The 14,327-nt window shown below is 45.6% G+C and overlaps 2 protein-coding genes across 5 annotated transcripts in view; one reads left to right on the top strand and one right to left on the bottom strand.

The window, feature by feature from the left end:
• The window catches only part of LOC132436802 (solute carrier family 22 member 1), a 33,330-nt gene extending 19,393 nt beyond the window's left edge, over nt 1-13,937 (top strand). The window contains exons 8-12 of one of the 4 annotated variants that reach the window (XR_009521889.1): nt 2,955-3,063; nt 9,599-9,711; nt 10,869-10,968; nt 12,041-12,112; nt 13,371-13,480. Coding sequence is in view for 3 of the 4 variants with exons in the window: in XM_060029685.2 (XP_059885668.1) it covers nt 2,955-3,063; nt 9,599-9,711; nt 10,869-10,968; nt 13,371-13,479 (431 nt within the window). In the remaining variant the exon portion in view is untranslated. Of the gene's footprint in view, nt 1-2,954; nt 3,064-9,598; nt 9,712-10,868; nt 10,969-12,040; nt 12,113-13,370 lie in introns of all 4 variants that reach the window. The other 3 variants (XM_060029685.2, XM_060029686.1, XM_069541356.1) reach the window with 3 other exon arrangements.
• On the bottom strand, nt 4,390-5,530 carry LOC132437212 (large ribosomal subunit protein eL42-like). The gene has a single exon (XM_060030475.1). It carries the CDS (start codon nt 5,451-5,453, stop codon nt 5,133-5,135), a length of 321 nt encoding a protein of 106 aa, XP_059886458.1. The 5' UTR covers nt 5,454-5,530; the 3' UTR covers nt 4,390-5,132.
• Nucleotides 13,938-14,327: the final 390 nt, after the last annotated feature.

Genomic DNA, 14,327 nt, shown 5'->3' with positions numbered 1-14,327 from the left:
GCGTGCTCTGTGTGGCCTCACTTCATTTGCTCATCCTTACGTCCACGAGGTTCGTCCACGTTGTCACGAGAGTGAAGTTTGAACTTCTTCCTTACCGTGAGGCATCCCAGTGTATGAATACCCCACTATATATCCACGCCACTGTTGATTGACAGTTGTGTGGCCTCCAGTGTCTGCCTATTGGGATTAAGGCTGCAGTGAACATTCGGGCACATCTTTTCGTGGACAGTCATTTCCCTTGCTACGAGGGGGATGTATGTTAGTTTTAGCAGATATAGCCAGACAGCTTTCCATGCGGTTGGACCAATTCACGCTCCCACCGCGATGCGTGAGCATTCCCGTGGTTGCACGTCCTCACCAATGCTTGGTATTGCTGGCCTTTCTAACACCAGCCATTTTGGTACCTGTGTGCTTTACTCCATAATTCTTAGCAATCCAAGATAAGCCAAAGGAGATTCATTTGGGTGGTTTTAATTTAAGTACATAAATTGCCTTTCTCATCTGTTACTTTTGGAAATGTTAAAAAAATACGAAGGCAGATTTGCTATTTTCTCAGTTTTTATTGCTTGTGCTCTGAGCTCATTGGTTTGAGTCGTTTGGGCAGGCTTTTGGATAAGATATTACGGGAAACGTCCTGTAAAATCTGTATTCTCAAGAACCAGGTTCTATAGATCAGGCTGGAAATTTAAAGAGATGGGAAAAGGTAACTCAAGTTTTTTTCTCCCTCCTTTTGTGGAGAGAGAACAAAGAAGGCAGGAAAAGAGGCAGAGTGCATCTGAAATCGATCTTACCCATTCTCTCCCCATCTCCCTTTTTCTGGAATCCTGGTAAAATGGAATGAATGGGCAGCTTTTTATTTTTATTTTTTAGTCAGCATGGAGTGCTGAGAGGGAGCCTGAGGTCGAGACTGTTTATCACCTCAGGGATAAACCTTAGGTGATTCCTAAGCTGAGAGGGGACTCAGGCATCACCCCCTCTGTCCTGCGCCCCCCGCAGGACCCTCCTCCCAGTGCCCGCCCTCTCCGCTTGCCCCCATTTAGTCCCCATCACATTAGATGATAAACCTTCACTGCCACCCACCCCCCCGCAGCAAGGAAATATTTCAGTCACTTCTATGCACTCGATGTAGCAGCACCTCGGCCCTAGGATCTCAGATGTGAGCAAAGCAGAGAAAGTTTCTGTTTTGTGGAGCTTATGTTCTAGATGAAAAAGAGAAGGAGGGAGAGGGACAGGGCGATAATTCTTTGTCTGGTGGTCACAGGTGGCCTTAGGAAACCTGAATGAAGTGGGGACGAGCCACGTAAGCATCCGGGGAAGGAGCTTTGCAGGCAGGGGATCAGCAAGAGCGAGGACCCCGTGGATGGGGAGAGCTGGCACTGGAGGAGGAGCGGCGGGACCCTTGTGACTGGGGCTGGGCAGGTGGGGGCGAGGACAGCCAGAGTGAGGTCAGGGGTTAGCAGGAGATGCCAGCGTGGATTTTATCCCGATCATGAAAGGAAACCACCTGGCTCTGCACAGGGCGGCCACGCGGCAGGACTGTGGCTCTAACTGGGCCCTCTGGCTGCTGAGGAGAGGGGCCCGGGCCCTGACAGAGGCAGGGCAGTTCTCTGAGGGCAGGGATGCTGTGCATGTCCAGTGGAGCATCTTGCCAAATCGATCAAAGGCCACAGAATTTGTGACAAGGGCCCCCCTCTAGATATCTGAGTGAATTCCTTTATCTTCTATCTTTTGGGAGCTGGGAGGTGTGGTCCCTCACTAAAGGCTTGACTTGGGTTCTCCAGCAGGCGGAGGGCAGCTGAGACCTGGAGAGACTATGACGGCCCTGGGCTGTCTGGGTCTTAGGGCCACCGGGTCCGCTCTCCCGGGAGCCTCATGCTGGCGGAGTGAAGGAAGCATGCCTTCCATGGGTAGCCGGCTCGTGGGGACAAGGGCCAAGATGACACGCCGTCTGTGACCCCAGAGGCTTTGTTGGTGAGCTGGCCTGTCTCAGGAGCCACTGGTGGTTTAGGGCTCGGGTAAACACCTACCAACCAAGTGAAGTGGATAATGGTGCCCCGGGAAGGAGAGGGCTTCCTGTACCTCCAGCTAATCAAGAACCGAGAGCAGTCTCCTGGGAGGAGACGAGGGTTCGCTTTCCTCATGTTCTCAGACTGTTCTGAAAGGTGTTTGGGTTAAAAATGTGTTGGGAAATGAACACTCGACTGAGGATGAGAAATCTGGTCTACCAGCCCCAGGACTTCTGCCCGAGAGAACCATGCTGTTGAGGACCTATTATATTTCAGGCACCGTGCCAGCAACCACAGTATCCACGATAATTAAAAAGCCAACACTGATGGCGTGGTCACGGTGCACATCTGACACGTATTATCTCTAAATCTCACAATAACCTATAAGCTGGGTAAAATTATTCCCATTTTGCAACTGAGGAGACTGAAGCATGAAGAAGTAAATCGTGGACTTCCCTGGTGGCGCAGTGGTTAAGAATCCGCCTGTCAATGCAGGGGACACGGGTTCGATCCCTGGTCCGGGAAGATCCCACATGCCGCGGAGCAACTAAGCCCGTGAGCCACAACTGCTGAACCTGCGCTCTAGAGCCCGTGAGCCACAGCTACAACTACCCAACACAGCCAAAATATAAATAAATTAATTGATTAAAAAAAAAAAAGAAGAAGAAGTAAAGCACTTGCCAGGTCCCACCGCTGACGGGAGGCCGAGCTGAGATTCGAAAATCACATTCGTCCCTCTGCCCAGCGGGGCCTCCCCTCATGCGTCATCATCAAGTCCCGAAACCTTTCAGGACTCAGTTTACGTATCCACAATGGAGGGGTCAGATAAGACAATCTTTCCAGCCCTTCCAGCTCTGAAGTCCAAGGTTCCGATCACGGCTTTTCCCGGCAACTCCACGGACACAGTCCTCACTTGCTCTCCACGCCCTCTGTGTGTTTCTTCTCCAGATCTGCACTGGTTGAATATCGTGGTAGCTTGTGTTGGCCGAATGGGAATCACCCTCGCGTTCCAGATGGTGTGCCTGGTGAATGCTGAGTTGTACCCTACGTTTCTCAGGTGAGTGCACGGTGGTGTGGGCTGGGTGGCCGCTGGCAGGGCTGTGGGCCAGCCAGGCTCGGTGAGTACCATCCGCCAAGATGCCCCAAGGGTGGATTGTCTGATACTGAGATGGGGGCTGGGCATCAAAGACAGGGCCTCGCCTAACCTGGTAGAGAAGGTGAAATGCACAGGTTCAGTGGACTAAGGGTCGCATCGTGCCCTGTACGGAGGGCAAGCGCAAGAGAAAGGCACCTGGCACAGAGGAGAGAGCCCTGGGCGGCGCGTGGGAGGCTGAGGTGCAACCCTGTCCTTAGCGCCGACCAGTTGTCTAAACTTCCGCAGCTCCACTGACACCTCTGGACATAAGTTGCTTAAGAGCAGTTCATATTTGTACAGTGACATACAGAGCATTGCCAGACATGGGCTGCGGGTCATCCTATAATATCATTGTGATCCCCATTTTACATATGAGAAAACTGAGGTTTACAAAGAGAAAGAGGCCTTCCAAGAGTCACACAGCTAGAAAGTGGCAGGGCCCAGACAAGAACCCACTTTCTTTCTTTCTTTCTCTCCCTCCCCCTTCCTTCCTTCCTTCCTTCCTTCCTTCCTTCCTTCCTTCCTTCCTTCCCCCTTTCTTCCTTCCTTTCTCTCTCTCTCTTTCTTTCATTGAAGTATAGTTGATTTACAATGTTGTGTTAATTTCTGCTGTACAACAAAGTGATTCAGTTATGCATAATATGTATATATATACTTTTTCATATTCTTTTCCTTTATGGTTTATCACAGGATATTGAATATAGTTCCCTGTGCTCTACAGTAGGACCTTGCTGTTTATCCATTGTATATATAATAGTTTGCATCTGCTAATCCCAAACTCCCAGACTATCCTTCCCCCACCCCCTCACCCTCTTGGCAACCAAGAACCCACTTCTTTCTGACCTTGAAGCTGATGCTTTTCCCATGATGACTCTGTAAACATAGCAACAGGCCTAGATGACTCATTGCTTAAAGCCAGGTTTGTTGAAGTAGAATTTTCTTAGAGCAAAATTCCCCCTAAAAGGTACAGTTTGATTAGTGTTGATTATACTCGTTTCACCACCATCACAGTCAATGTAATATAGAGACATTTCCATCACCTCCAAATGCTTCCTCATATCCCTTTGTGGGCCATCTTCTCCCCTCCCACCTCCAATACCTGGCAACCACTGGTCTGATTTCTCTCCCTGTGGTTTTGCCTTTTCCGGAATATTACGTAAATGAAATAACATAGCGTGTAGCCTATTGTGTTTGGCTTCTTTCACTTGGCATCACGGGACCCGTCCACGCTGTGGCGTGTATCAGTGCTTCGCTCCTTCTTATTGCTGAGTAGTGTCCCGTGTGTGGAAGATGTGCCAGGATGTGTCTGTCCATTTCCCAGCTCGTGGAGGTTTGGGCTCTTTCCAGATTGGGGTAATTACGATACAGCTGCCAATAAGAATGCACATACAGGTCTTTGCGTGGACATATGTCTTCATTTCTCTTAGGTAAAAACTTAGGAGTGATTAATTACGTGGGACTGAGTGAACTGATGAGGATGATTATAATTTTTGTGACTTTCTGTTTGAATAAAAAAAAAATCCCACAAGGACTCAGAGGCAAAAAAATATACAAATCAATTTTCACTGCAAAGTAAAGGAGCGGTTACGGTGGAGGATTCCTGGACTGAATGTCAATGCTATGACATAGTATGAGTGTGTTTCGTGTTTGGTAATTGCAGTCATTGTTGCTTTGTGGGTCACATGGTGGATGTGAGTTTAAATTCATGAGAAACCGTCCGAATGTTTTTGAAAGTGGCCGCCACCAGCTGCACAAGAGACAGCTGGTCGTTCTACATCGTCATCAGTCCTTGGTATCGCCAGCTTTTGAAAAAATAAGTAATTCTTGGAAATGGTGGTATTACTGTGACTTTTTTTTTCCCCAAGGAGAATTTTATTGATGGGACTAGTTTATTTCCCTTCCAAAATAAATAAGTAAATAAACAATTGAAACTAAACGAAGTAAACAATCTCAAATTTTTATTGTCTTCATAACAAAACAAAACACGAAGCTCAGAACTGGATCACTTGGCCCTTTCTCTTCTTATTTCCTCCCAGCTCAAAATGCCTGCCTCTCTTAATAGCCAGCATCCTCTTAGATCTGCAGTTCCGCTCAACGCATTCAAGCCTCAGCACAATGTTCTTTGTAGTTTTAGCCTTTTTCCGGAAAATCGGCTTAGTCGGCCCACCATAGCCACTCTGCTTCCGGTCATACCGCCGCTTTTGCTGGGCACACAGAGAATCCTTGCCCTTCTTGTACTGTGTCACTTTGTGGGGTTGGTGCTCGCCACACTTCTTACAGAAAGTCCGGCGGGTTTTAGGAACGTCCACCATGTTCGCGAGGGCACTATCGGCACGGAAAGAGCTATTATTGTGAGTTTGATTTACATTGTCCTAATTACTAATAATGTTGAGCGTCTTTGCATGGACTTGTTATCATCTGTATCTTAGAAGACTTAGTTTAAATGAAGAGCATTTTTTTTTTTTTTTTTTTTGGTGTACGCGGGCCTCTCACTGCCGTGGCCTCTGCCGTTGCGGAGCACAGGCTCCGGACGCGCAGGCTCAGCGGCCATGGCTCACGGGCCCAGCCGCTCCGCGGCATGTGGGATCTTCCCGGACCGGGGCACGAACCCGTGTCCCCTGCATTGGCAGGCGGACTCTCAACCGCTGCGCCACCAGGGAAGCCCCAGATGAAGAGCATTTTTATTGTAAAAGTAATTAACCACTTTATTTAAAGCTTTAATTCTGATCTTTGTTAGAATTTGGCAGATTTCCTTAAACTCATTTTTCCTCTGTATAAATTGTTTCTTCTCCCCATGTCATCAGACCAGTGAAGCCTAAGAAATATTCCAGCTCCCCATATCCCCCTCTTACAGCGGGACAGCTCTCAGAACCCCTCCCTATGCCAGAAGACACAAGGGTGACTCTGATTCACTCTTTCCTCTCTCCTGCCCATCCCTTTGTTAAAAGGTCCTCTCTCATATCCTCATCTGGAAAAGGTTGCTTGGAATGAGTACACAGAGACGAAGACAAATGAAGGAGAAAAACCTACATCTGGCAGTTCTGAGCCGAGTCTAAAATAGCCGGGCCAAACAATTCCATTGTCATGGCCACTGGACCCAGGGGACTGACTCAGAATGTAAACTGCCTAAGGTACTGAGTGCCTGGCGCTGGGTGGAAGAAGGCCAAGTGACATGTCCTCAAGGAGCCCTTGACTGTGCAGAGAGTCAGTTTGATGAGGATTCTCAGTAATTAGGAAGGGAGGCCAGGTGTTCAGAAATAACTTAAACTTGATCCACACACACCACACACAAAAGTAAGGCAGTCATGAAAGTTTCAATATTTTCAATCAATTGAATCAAATTGAAATTGGAAAAAAGGGATTATTACTTTACAAACACTTCAAGTGCAAACAGTTTCTAGTTAAACCATTTTGACCCTGCTTCTTATTCATAGGAGGCTTTAGAGTCGAACGGCGTCCTCCTTCTAACTGTCTGCAACATATATTGTCAAGAACGTTCTTTTGGCTTCAGTACGCTCTGCCTTGTGTTGAAAATCATCCTCCTGCTTTTACCTCATCACTATGTTATGAGCTCCTTGAAAGCAGGAACTACATGTCATACCTCTCTGTACCTCCTGACACTGTTCTATAGCTATGCTAACCAGTCACCTGGTGCTTGTAGAATGAACGAATGAAGTATCACAGATGTATGAACTTTAAAGAAGGGGCCTAGTTCTTCACTTCGTCTAGCGTCTGTGTGCTTATCAAATTTTTCTCTCTTTTTAAGACTTATTTTCTTAAAATTGTAAAAAAAAATAAGGGTGTCTTTTTTTCCTCCTCTTGGAAATCACACTAATGCTATGAGAAGAATGAGAAACAGAAGAAAAAAAAATGCAAATGCCATTTTTGAAACTAGGATGACCCTGAAAGACAATAGTGAACAAGAAGGGCTGCCTAATGCAGTGAGTCTAAGAGGATCTGGAAGACTCCAGGGAAGCTCCCTGTGACAGCAAATTGGAGACAAGGCCAGTGGTTTTCCAAAGCAGGAAGTGTACATTGAAGGGTCTAACCCACAAGGCCTTGTTGCAATAACAGGGAGGATGCAGGGCTGGGGGCATGTGCTTCCTCCCCTGGGTGTTGTGTGGCTGGAGATGAGCCAGGGAGGGCAAGGCTGTGGGAGAACATTCAGGAACCTTTGAGGGAGCAGTGTGCTGTGAGGTGGGGTGGAAGAGAGAGACCCTGCAGGGTGAGAAGTCCTGTACTGTCAGCCTCTGTAGACTAGGGATAAGAGAGGCCAACGCATCTAAACACAGACAACCCTGGTCAGAAAGAAAACGTCTAGTAGCCTCGAACGTGCCCCTCCCCACAAATCCTTCTAAAATAGCTGATACAGAAAGAAATCAGAGTACTGAAAGAAGAAGAATAAATTAAAAAGTAACTTGCCCAGGAGCTATACAAATATATCATGAGATGAAAGGGGGAAAGGAAGAGGAAAAGCAAATGGCAAATGAAGAAAATGCACAGGGATAAATATTGTCAGAAAGCAAATAAAAAGTGTGGCCAAATATACTACAGCTAAATGCAAAATATTAATGAATCAATCATCTCTATAAAATAAGAGTGTAGGGCTTCCCTGGTGGCGCAGTGACTGAGAGTCTGCCCGCCGATGCAGGGGACGCGGGTTCGTGCCCCGGTCCGGGAAGATGCCACATGCCGCGGAGCGGCTGGGCCCGTGAGCCATGGCCGCTGAGCCTGCGTGTCCGGAGCCTGTGCCCCCGCAATGGGAGAGGCCACAACGTTGAGAGGCCTGCATACCGCAAAAAAAAAAAAGAAAAAGAAGAAGAGTGTAAAGCAGAGATGCAAGTTCTTGGGAGACTATGTGATAAGACAATAGATGAAGTCAGCTCAGGCTAAAAAAAAACAAAAAGAAAAATTAAAATATTTGACAAATGAAAACTACTTTGAAAGCATTACAAAGGAGAACTGATATAGTAAAGGCAAGACAGGCCTAAGAATTGCAAAATAAGATTGAAATAAACAGAATTTAAAAGGCTTAGAGATCATGTTTAAACATATGTTCCCCAGAAGATAATTGAAATAATGAAACAAAAGAACTTCAAGAAAAAAAAAAAACTTGAAGAAAATGTCTGAAAATAAAAGAATGCTTGGATTTATAATTTGGAGTGGCATATGCCGTGTAATGGAACAAACTGACCCAGAACACACACACACAACATCAAGAAAGGCACATCACAGAAACCTTAAAAAGCAGTCAGAGAAAAAAGACATCAGAAAAAAGAACAAAGATAATAAGGCCAGTAGATTTCTCATTGGAAACAATGCAAACAAGAAGGTGGTAGAACAACATCTTTGACGTACTGAAAGAAAAACTGTCAACCTAGAATTCTTGACTCATCAAAAAATAAACTTTCAAAAAATGGATGGAAAATAAAACCTTTTTCAGATATATAAAAGCTGAACAAGTTCGTCGCCAGCAGACCTGTACTACAAGAAATGTAAAAGTCTTTCAGAGATAAGGAAAATGATATCAGGTTGGCAAAAAAAAGACCCAACTCTATGCCGTCTACAAGAAACTAACTTTAAATGTAAGGGCAGAGATAGTTTAAAAGTAGAAGTATGGAAAAGATATTCCATGTGAACACTAATAAAAAGAAAGCCAGAGTGGCTATATTCCTATAAGACAGAGTACATTTCAGAGCAAAGACTATTGTCAGGGATGAAGAGGGAGGTCATTTCAAGTAGACAGTTTCCTTACATTTCCCCTCCGGCTTTCTTTGTCCTCCATTTCTTAATATCCTCTCTTTATCCTTCCCTGTCCCTCTATGTGAAAGAAAGAACTCTAATGACACCAACCAATTCTCCAATCTCCAAACAATTCTTACAATCCAATTCTGACATTAACTACCTGGAATTAGTGCAGACTTCACAGGTTAAGGCTTCGTCCCACATGACTGCCCTTACTTTAGATGCTAGTTGCAAGCCCCGCATTGTACACCTACACTTCTGACCACTGGCTAGAAATCAGATTCCCATGACCCCCTCCTTGAGTTCAGTAACTTACTGTAATGGCTCACAGAACTCAGGGAAGCACTTACATCTACTGGTTTATTATAAAGGATAGAAACAGCCAGATGAAGAGGTACACAGGGCAAGGTCTGGAAGGGTCCTGAGCACAGGTGCTTCTATCCCTGTGGAGTTGGGGTGTGCCACCCTCTCGGCACATTATGTAGGTGTGATTGATTAAATCATCAGTGATTAACTCCATCTCTAGCCCCTCTCCCCTCCCTGGAGGTTTGGGAATGGTGTGTTTGCTTTAAAACGAGTTTATCATTTGGAAAATTGATTCACAGAGATGTCATCTTTTTTGTTCTCTGTATTTTATCAGGAACCTTGGAGTGATGGTGTGTTCCTCCCTGTGTGACTTGGGTCATCTTTTTTGTTCTCTGTATTTTATCAGGAACCTTGGAGTGATGGTGTGTTCCTCCCTGTGTGACTTGGGTGGGGTCATCACCCCCTTCCTGGTCTTCAGGCTGATGGAGGTTTGGCAAGGCTTACCGCTCATTTTGTTTGGTAAGACTTCGTGAAACATTTATCATTTCTTGTTTCCAGCTCAGTGTGAACACTCGAGAACTATTTGATGAGCAAATGGTACCCCCCAGCGAGTGTACAGAAGGGAAGGATGGCCCCTGCTCTTTCATTGGCTCCTGGATCACTCTGTCTTGCCTCACGGGGAAGATAAGATGCTGTTCCTAGAAGGTGGGGGCCAGAGGTTTATGTCCTACGGCTCTGGAGTCCAATAATTCATTCTATGGAATAGAATCGGAGAGAACATTTGACACAGCCTCCTGGTTTCTTACGAATTTGACTCCCAATTTTTGTGTATTTAACATGTAATTGCTAGAGGTTTGAAGATGCTAGATTATCATCCCTGTTCTGCTTCCAGATCTTAACAATTGACACAGCAGACACAGGGGGACAAATGGGAATCAAAGTTTAGTATCAGCTTTGTTACTGATTATATTGGGTTAGAGAAGGAGGAGGGGACTCTCCCACCTCTTCCCAAACCTACCACTTGGTGGAGGGCAAAACGGCTGCCCATGTAGAGAGTTTCCATGCCTGGGCCCAGGCGAACCCACGAGGGGCGACGGGGAGTGACGAGTAACAAGAGAGGCCCACACTACCCACATACATATCACCTAGGCTCCATATCAAATGTATATATGGTAACATAATATTTATATATAGTAACTGTAATATAATGTTATAGTTTATATATAATGTATGTTATAAAGTATTATATAATTATATATTACAACAAATTATTGTATATAACATATATTATAGTTACTGAATATAAATGATAATATATAAATTATAGTTAGTATATACAAATACTATATTATATTATGTTAAATTAATTAGTCAAAATTGAGTCCCATATTGTTTTTGAAGTACCTGAATCAATAAATCCCCTTAATACTTAAACATCAGTTACTGTGGAACTATATACTTATGTGGAAGTAAAACAAAGACAATATTCCCTTTTCTTACTCTGCCATTTCCCCAGTTATTCTATTGCTTTAATTTTCTAGATGTTCCCAGCTTTTTAAAAGTGACCCTCACTTAAAAAGCGTGTTACCTAGGCATCTCTTTAGTTAGCTGTCATCGTATGTAAATGGTATTGACCATGCTCTAATGGCTCCATGTGAAATCTGTCTCATCTGAAGCAGCTTTGGGGCTAGTTGCCGGGGGAATGACGCTGCTTCTTCCGGAGACCAAGGGGGTCACTTTGCCAGAGACCATCAAGGACGCGGAGAACCTGCGGAGGTGAGCTCTGGGCGCTGGGGCAGACAGTCATCTGGTCTAAACTGTGAGATAGAATGATTTGTCTGTGATACTGGTCACATGGAGCACCAAGGTCCCTAGGTCACCCCCCGAGTTAACAGCTCTGAGTTGGAAGTTATTTTTAAATCAATCTTCTGTCTTTTTAGCGATTGTTGGTTCAGATTCCTTAGTGACTTTCTTCACAAAGAAGAATGACTTAAAACTTTCATTCCTATGATGGGGACAAGTGCTCAATGGAGTCCCAGGTCCTACCCTTAAAGCCAGAAAAAAGGAAAGGAAGGGGCTTCCCTGGTGGTGCAGTGGTTGAGAGTCCGCCTGCCGATGCAGGGGACACGGGTTCGTGCCCCGGTCCGGGAAGATCCCACATGCCGCAGAGCGGCTGGGCCCGTGAGCCATGGCCGCTGAGCCTGCGCGTCCGGAGCCTGTGCTCGGTTCTCTGGATCCCACAGTAAGGACACACGTGTCCCTGGGAAGTAGAGAATAGACTCCGTGGACTCATTAAGGCCTGGGTTCAGTCCAGGGGTGGTCGCCTACTTGGCCAAGGGACTTTGGGAATGTCATGGACCCCTATAACCTTCATTTCCTCACCTGAAGAATAGCCACGATAATACTTGAGAGGGTTGCCGTGAAAGTCCAATGAGATAAAGTAGGTGATAGCGACTACTCCATTGCCTGGCACATAGTAGGTATTCAATAAACCTTAGATTCTCTCCATCCTTCTTGCATATGGTGTGATTTCCTCAGTGACTCTCAAACTTAGTATGCAGAAGAATGCAGACTCCTGGGCCTTCTAGGTTTCTGACTTGGTAAATGAATGGGGGAACCCGGAAACCTGAACTTTTAATGACAGTCGATACCTGTTCAGGCCCTCTGTGCTCCTTGCTTTGAGGAAATCTGCATTTCTCAGTGCTGATAAGGGACAGACACTCTACTTTAACTGTAAACACATCTTGTAATTGCTGGCAATAAGCTTCTTGTTGGTCCCAAGTCGTAGACATATATAGCTAAGGTTGACTCTCTGATTTTAAAATGTTTCATTATAATTTGTTAATAGGCACTTTGTCGTCTTTTAAGATGTTGTGTTTATCCCTTCACTCCATCTTCATGGCCATTCCTGGCCTGCCAGGTGAGGCCAGGGGCTTCTGCTCTGAGCCCAGCACCTCCCTGTTCATCCTGTGTTCTTGATAATGCCCTGCACAAAGTATAATCATCACTTATTTCATTATCTGCTTTCTCCGCTATCCTAATTCCATAAATAGTGGCCACAGTCTCTTGCCGGAGAGATCATTTCAATGACACCTTCTTCCCTACTTTCCAGGAAACAAGGCCAGGGAATGGGAGTAGTGGTAGCTCTAGCTCACAGAGGGCGTCAGCTTCACTGAGTTTCAGGTGCCTTCTCACTCCATCCTCCCAAAACATGGCGAGGCAGCTCCTGTCATTAGCATACCCATTCTACAGATGAAAGAAATAATGACAGATACCCTCAAAGTCCCCAGCTTCAAAATGGAATGTTGACTGTCAGGTGATGGAGTGAGGCAGCAACACAACAGATGCTCTATGTGAAGGGTTGGCAAACTCTTCCTGTTAAAGGGCCAGGGAGTAAATATTTCTGGCTTCGGGGACATTGTCTCTCTTGCTAAGTTCTGCCCTTTCAGCAGGGAAGCAGCCACAGACAGGACACAAACGAATGGGTTTGTGAGCTCCAGCACAACTTTATTTATGGATGTTGAAATTTAGATTTCATCTAATTTCCAAGTGTCAAGAAATAATATTTTATTTTTGATTTTCAAAAACTATTTAAAAATGTAAGAAACTGTTCTTAGCACACAGGCCATAGCAAAACAGGCAGAGAACCAGAACTGGTCACTGGCGGTCTCTGCTGACCCTTGTCTTCTTTGTCACCTGCTGTTCTTGTTCTCACCTCTTCTTTTGAGACTTATTCCTGGGTACAACTTTGCAACAGTTTCTTAATCAAGCCATTATGTATTTTATTGAATTAATTAATTTTGATTAATTAATTAATTAATTTTTGGCTGCACTAGGTCTTCGTTGCTGGGCACAGGCTTTCTCTAGTCGCGGTGAGCGGGGGCTACTCTTCGTTGTGGTGCGTGGGCTTCTCATTGCGGTGGCTTCTCTTGCTGTGGAGCACGGGCTCTAGGCGCACGGGCTTCAGTAGTTGTGGCACGTGGGCTCAGTAGTTGTGGTACGCGGGCTCAGTAGTTGTGGCGCATGGGCTTTGTTGCTCCGCAGCATGTGGAATCTTCCCAGACCAGGGCTCAAACCCGTGTCCCCTGCACTGGCAGGCGAGTTCTTAACCACTGCGCTACCAAGAAAGTCCCCCATTATGTGTTTTAACTTAGATTTTAAATTTTTGATTGCTACAGGAAAGCAAAGCCCAAAGAAAACAAGATTTACCTTCAGGTCCAAACATCAGAATTCAACTCGCAGGCACCCGAGAGAGATGCTCCGCTGGGGACCGGGTGGCAGAGATGAGGACAGAGTTATCATCTGAAGAATTGCTCAGAAGCCCTAAGCTTTTCCTCCTACTTGCCTGCCCCTAAGTCAATATCAGTTCTAAAGAACACTGTGCTTTGTTTTGTTTTATTTTCTTTGTTTTAAGTCTCTCAAAGCCCTGGCTGTCTTTTATCTACTTATCCTTTCCAGTGAAAGCTGTTGGTGGTTACCAGGTACTTAATTATCTAAATTATTTGGAAGGTCCAATAGAATTTAAATACTGTTATAAAAGAGACCTCCGTAACTGGTTTCCTAGAATAAGTATTGTTTTATTCACTCTCTGAAAGAAAATGTCTTTGTATTTGTAGGTGCCTGTGTTGGCAAAAGTATTTCAACATGTAGATTTCTTGGAGGGCACTTTTTTTTTTTTGAGGTACGCGGGCCTCTTACTGTTGTGGCCCCTCCCGTTGCGGAGCACAGGCTCCGGACGCGCAGGCTCAGCGGCCATGGCTCACGGGCCCAGCCACTCCGCGGCATGTGCGATCTTCCCGGACCGGGGCACGAACCCGTGTCCCCTGCATCGGCAGGCGGACTCTCAACCACTGCGCCACCAGGGAAGCCCAGCACTTGGTTTTTAAACATGGTGGTTCCTCCAGCAAACTCTCCCCGAGTCCCGCTTACGCATAAAACCTGCTCCTCCTCCAGAGACCAGAGGTACTGTATGCTTTATTTTAGGGAAGACGTTTCTGCCACTTACATTCTAAGAATACTTTCTTCTATTTCACTCTTGCTTTTAGTTCTTGTTGGAGATACTAGAAGGTGAACTCATGCCAACTATGGAATATCACAGTAAATATAGCAAAGAGAGGAGTTCAGTTTACTGTGAG

The sequence above is a fragment of the Delphinus delphis genome, chromosome 14, assembly GCF_949987515.2.
Source record: "Delphinus delphis chromosome 14, mDelDel1.2, whole genome shotgun sequence".
NCBI classification, from domain to species: domain Eukaryota; kingdom Metazoa; phylum Chordata; class Mammalia; order Artiodactyla; family Delphinidae; genus Delphinus; species Delphinus delphis.
Note: the sequence above shows the minus strand (reverse complement) of the source record. Positions and strands in the feature narration are given on the sequence as shown.

Bases quoted from the DNA above. Each gene is read 5' to 3' on its own strand.
- LOC132437212 (XM_060030475.1), bottom strand. From the start codon at position 5,453: ATGGTGGACGTTCCTAAAACCCGCCGGACTTTCTGTAAGAAGTGTGGC.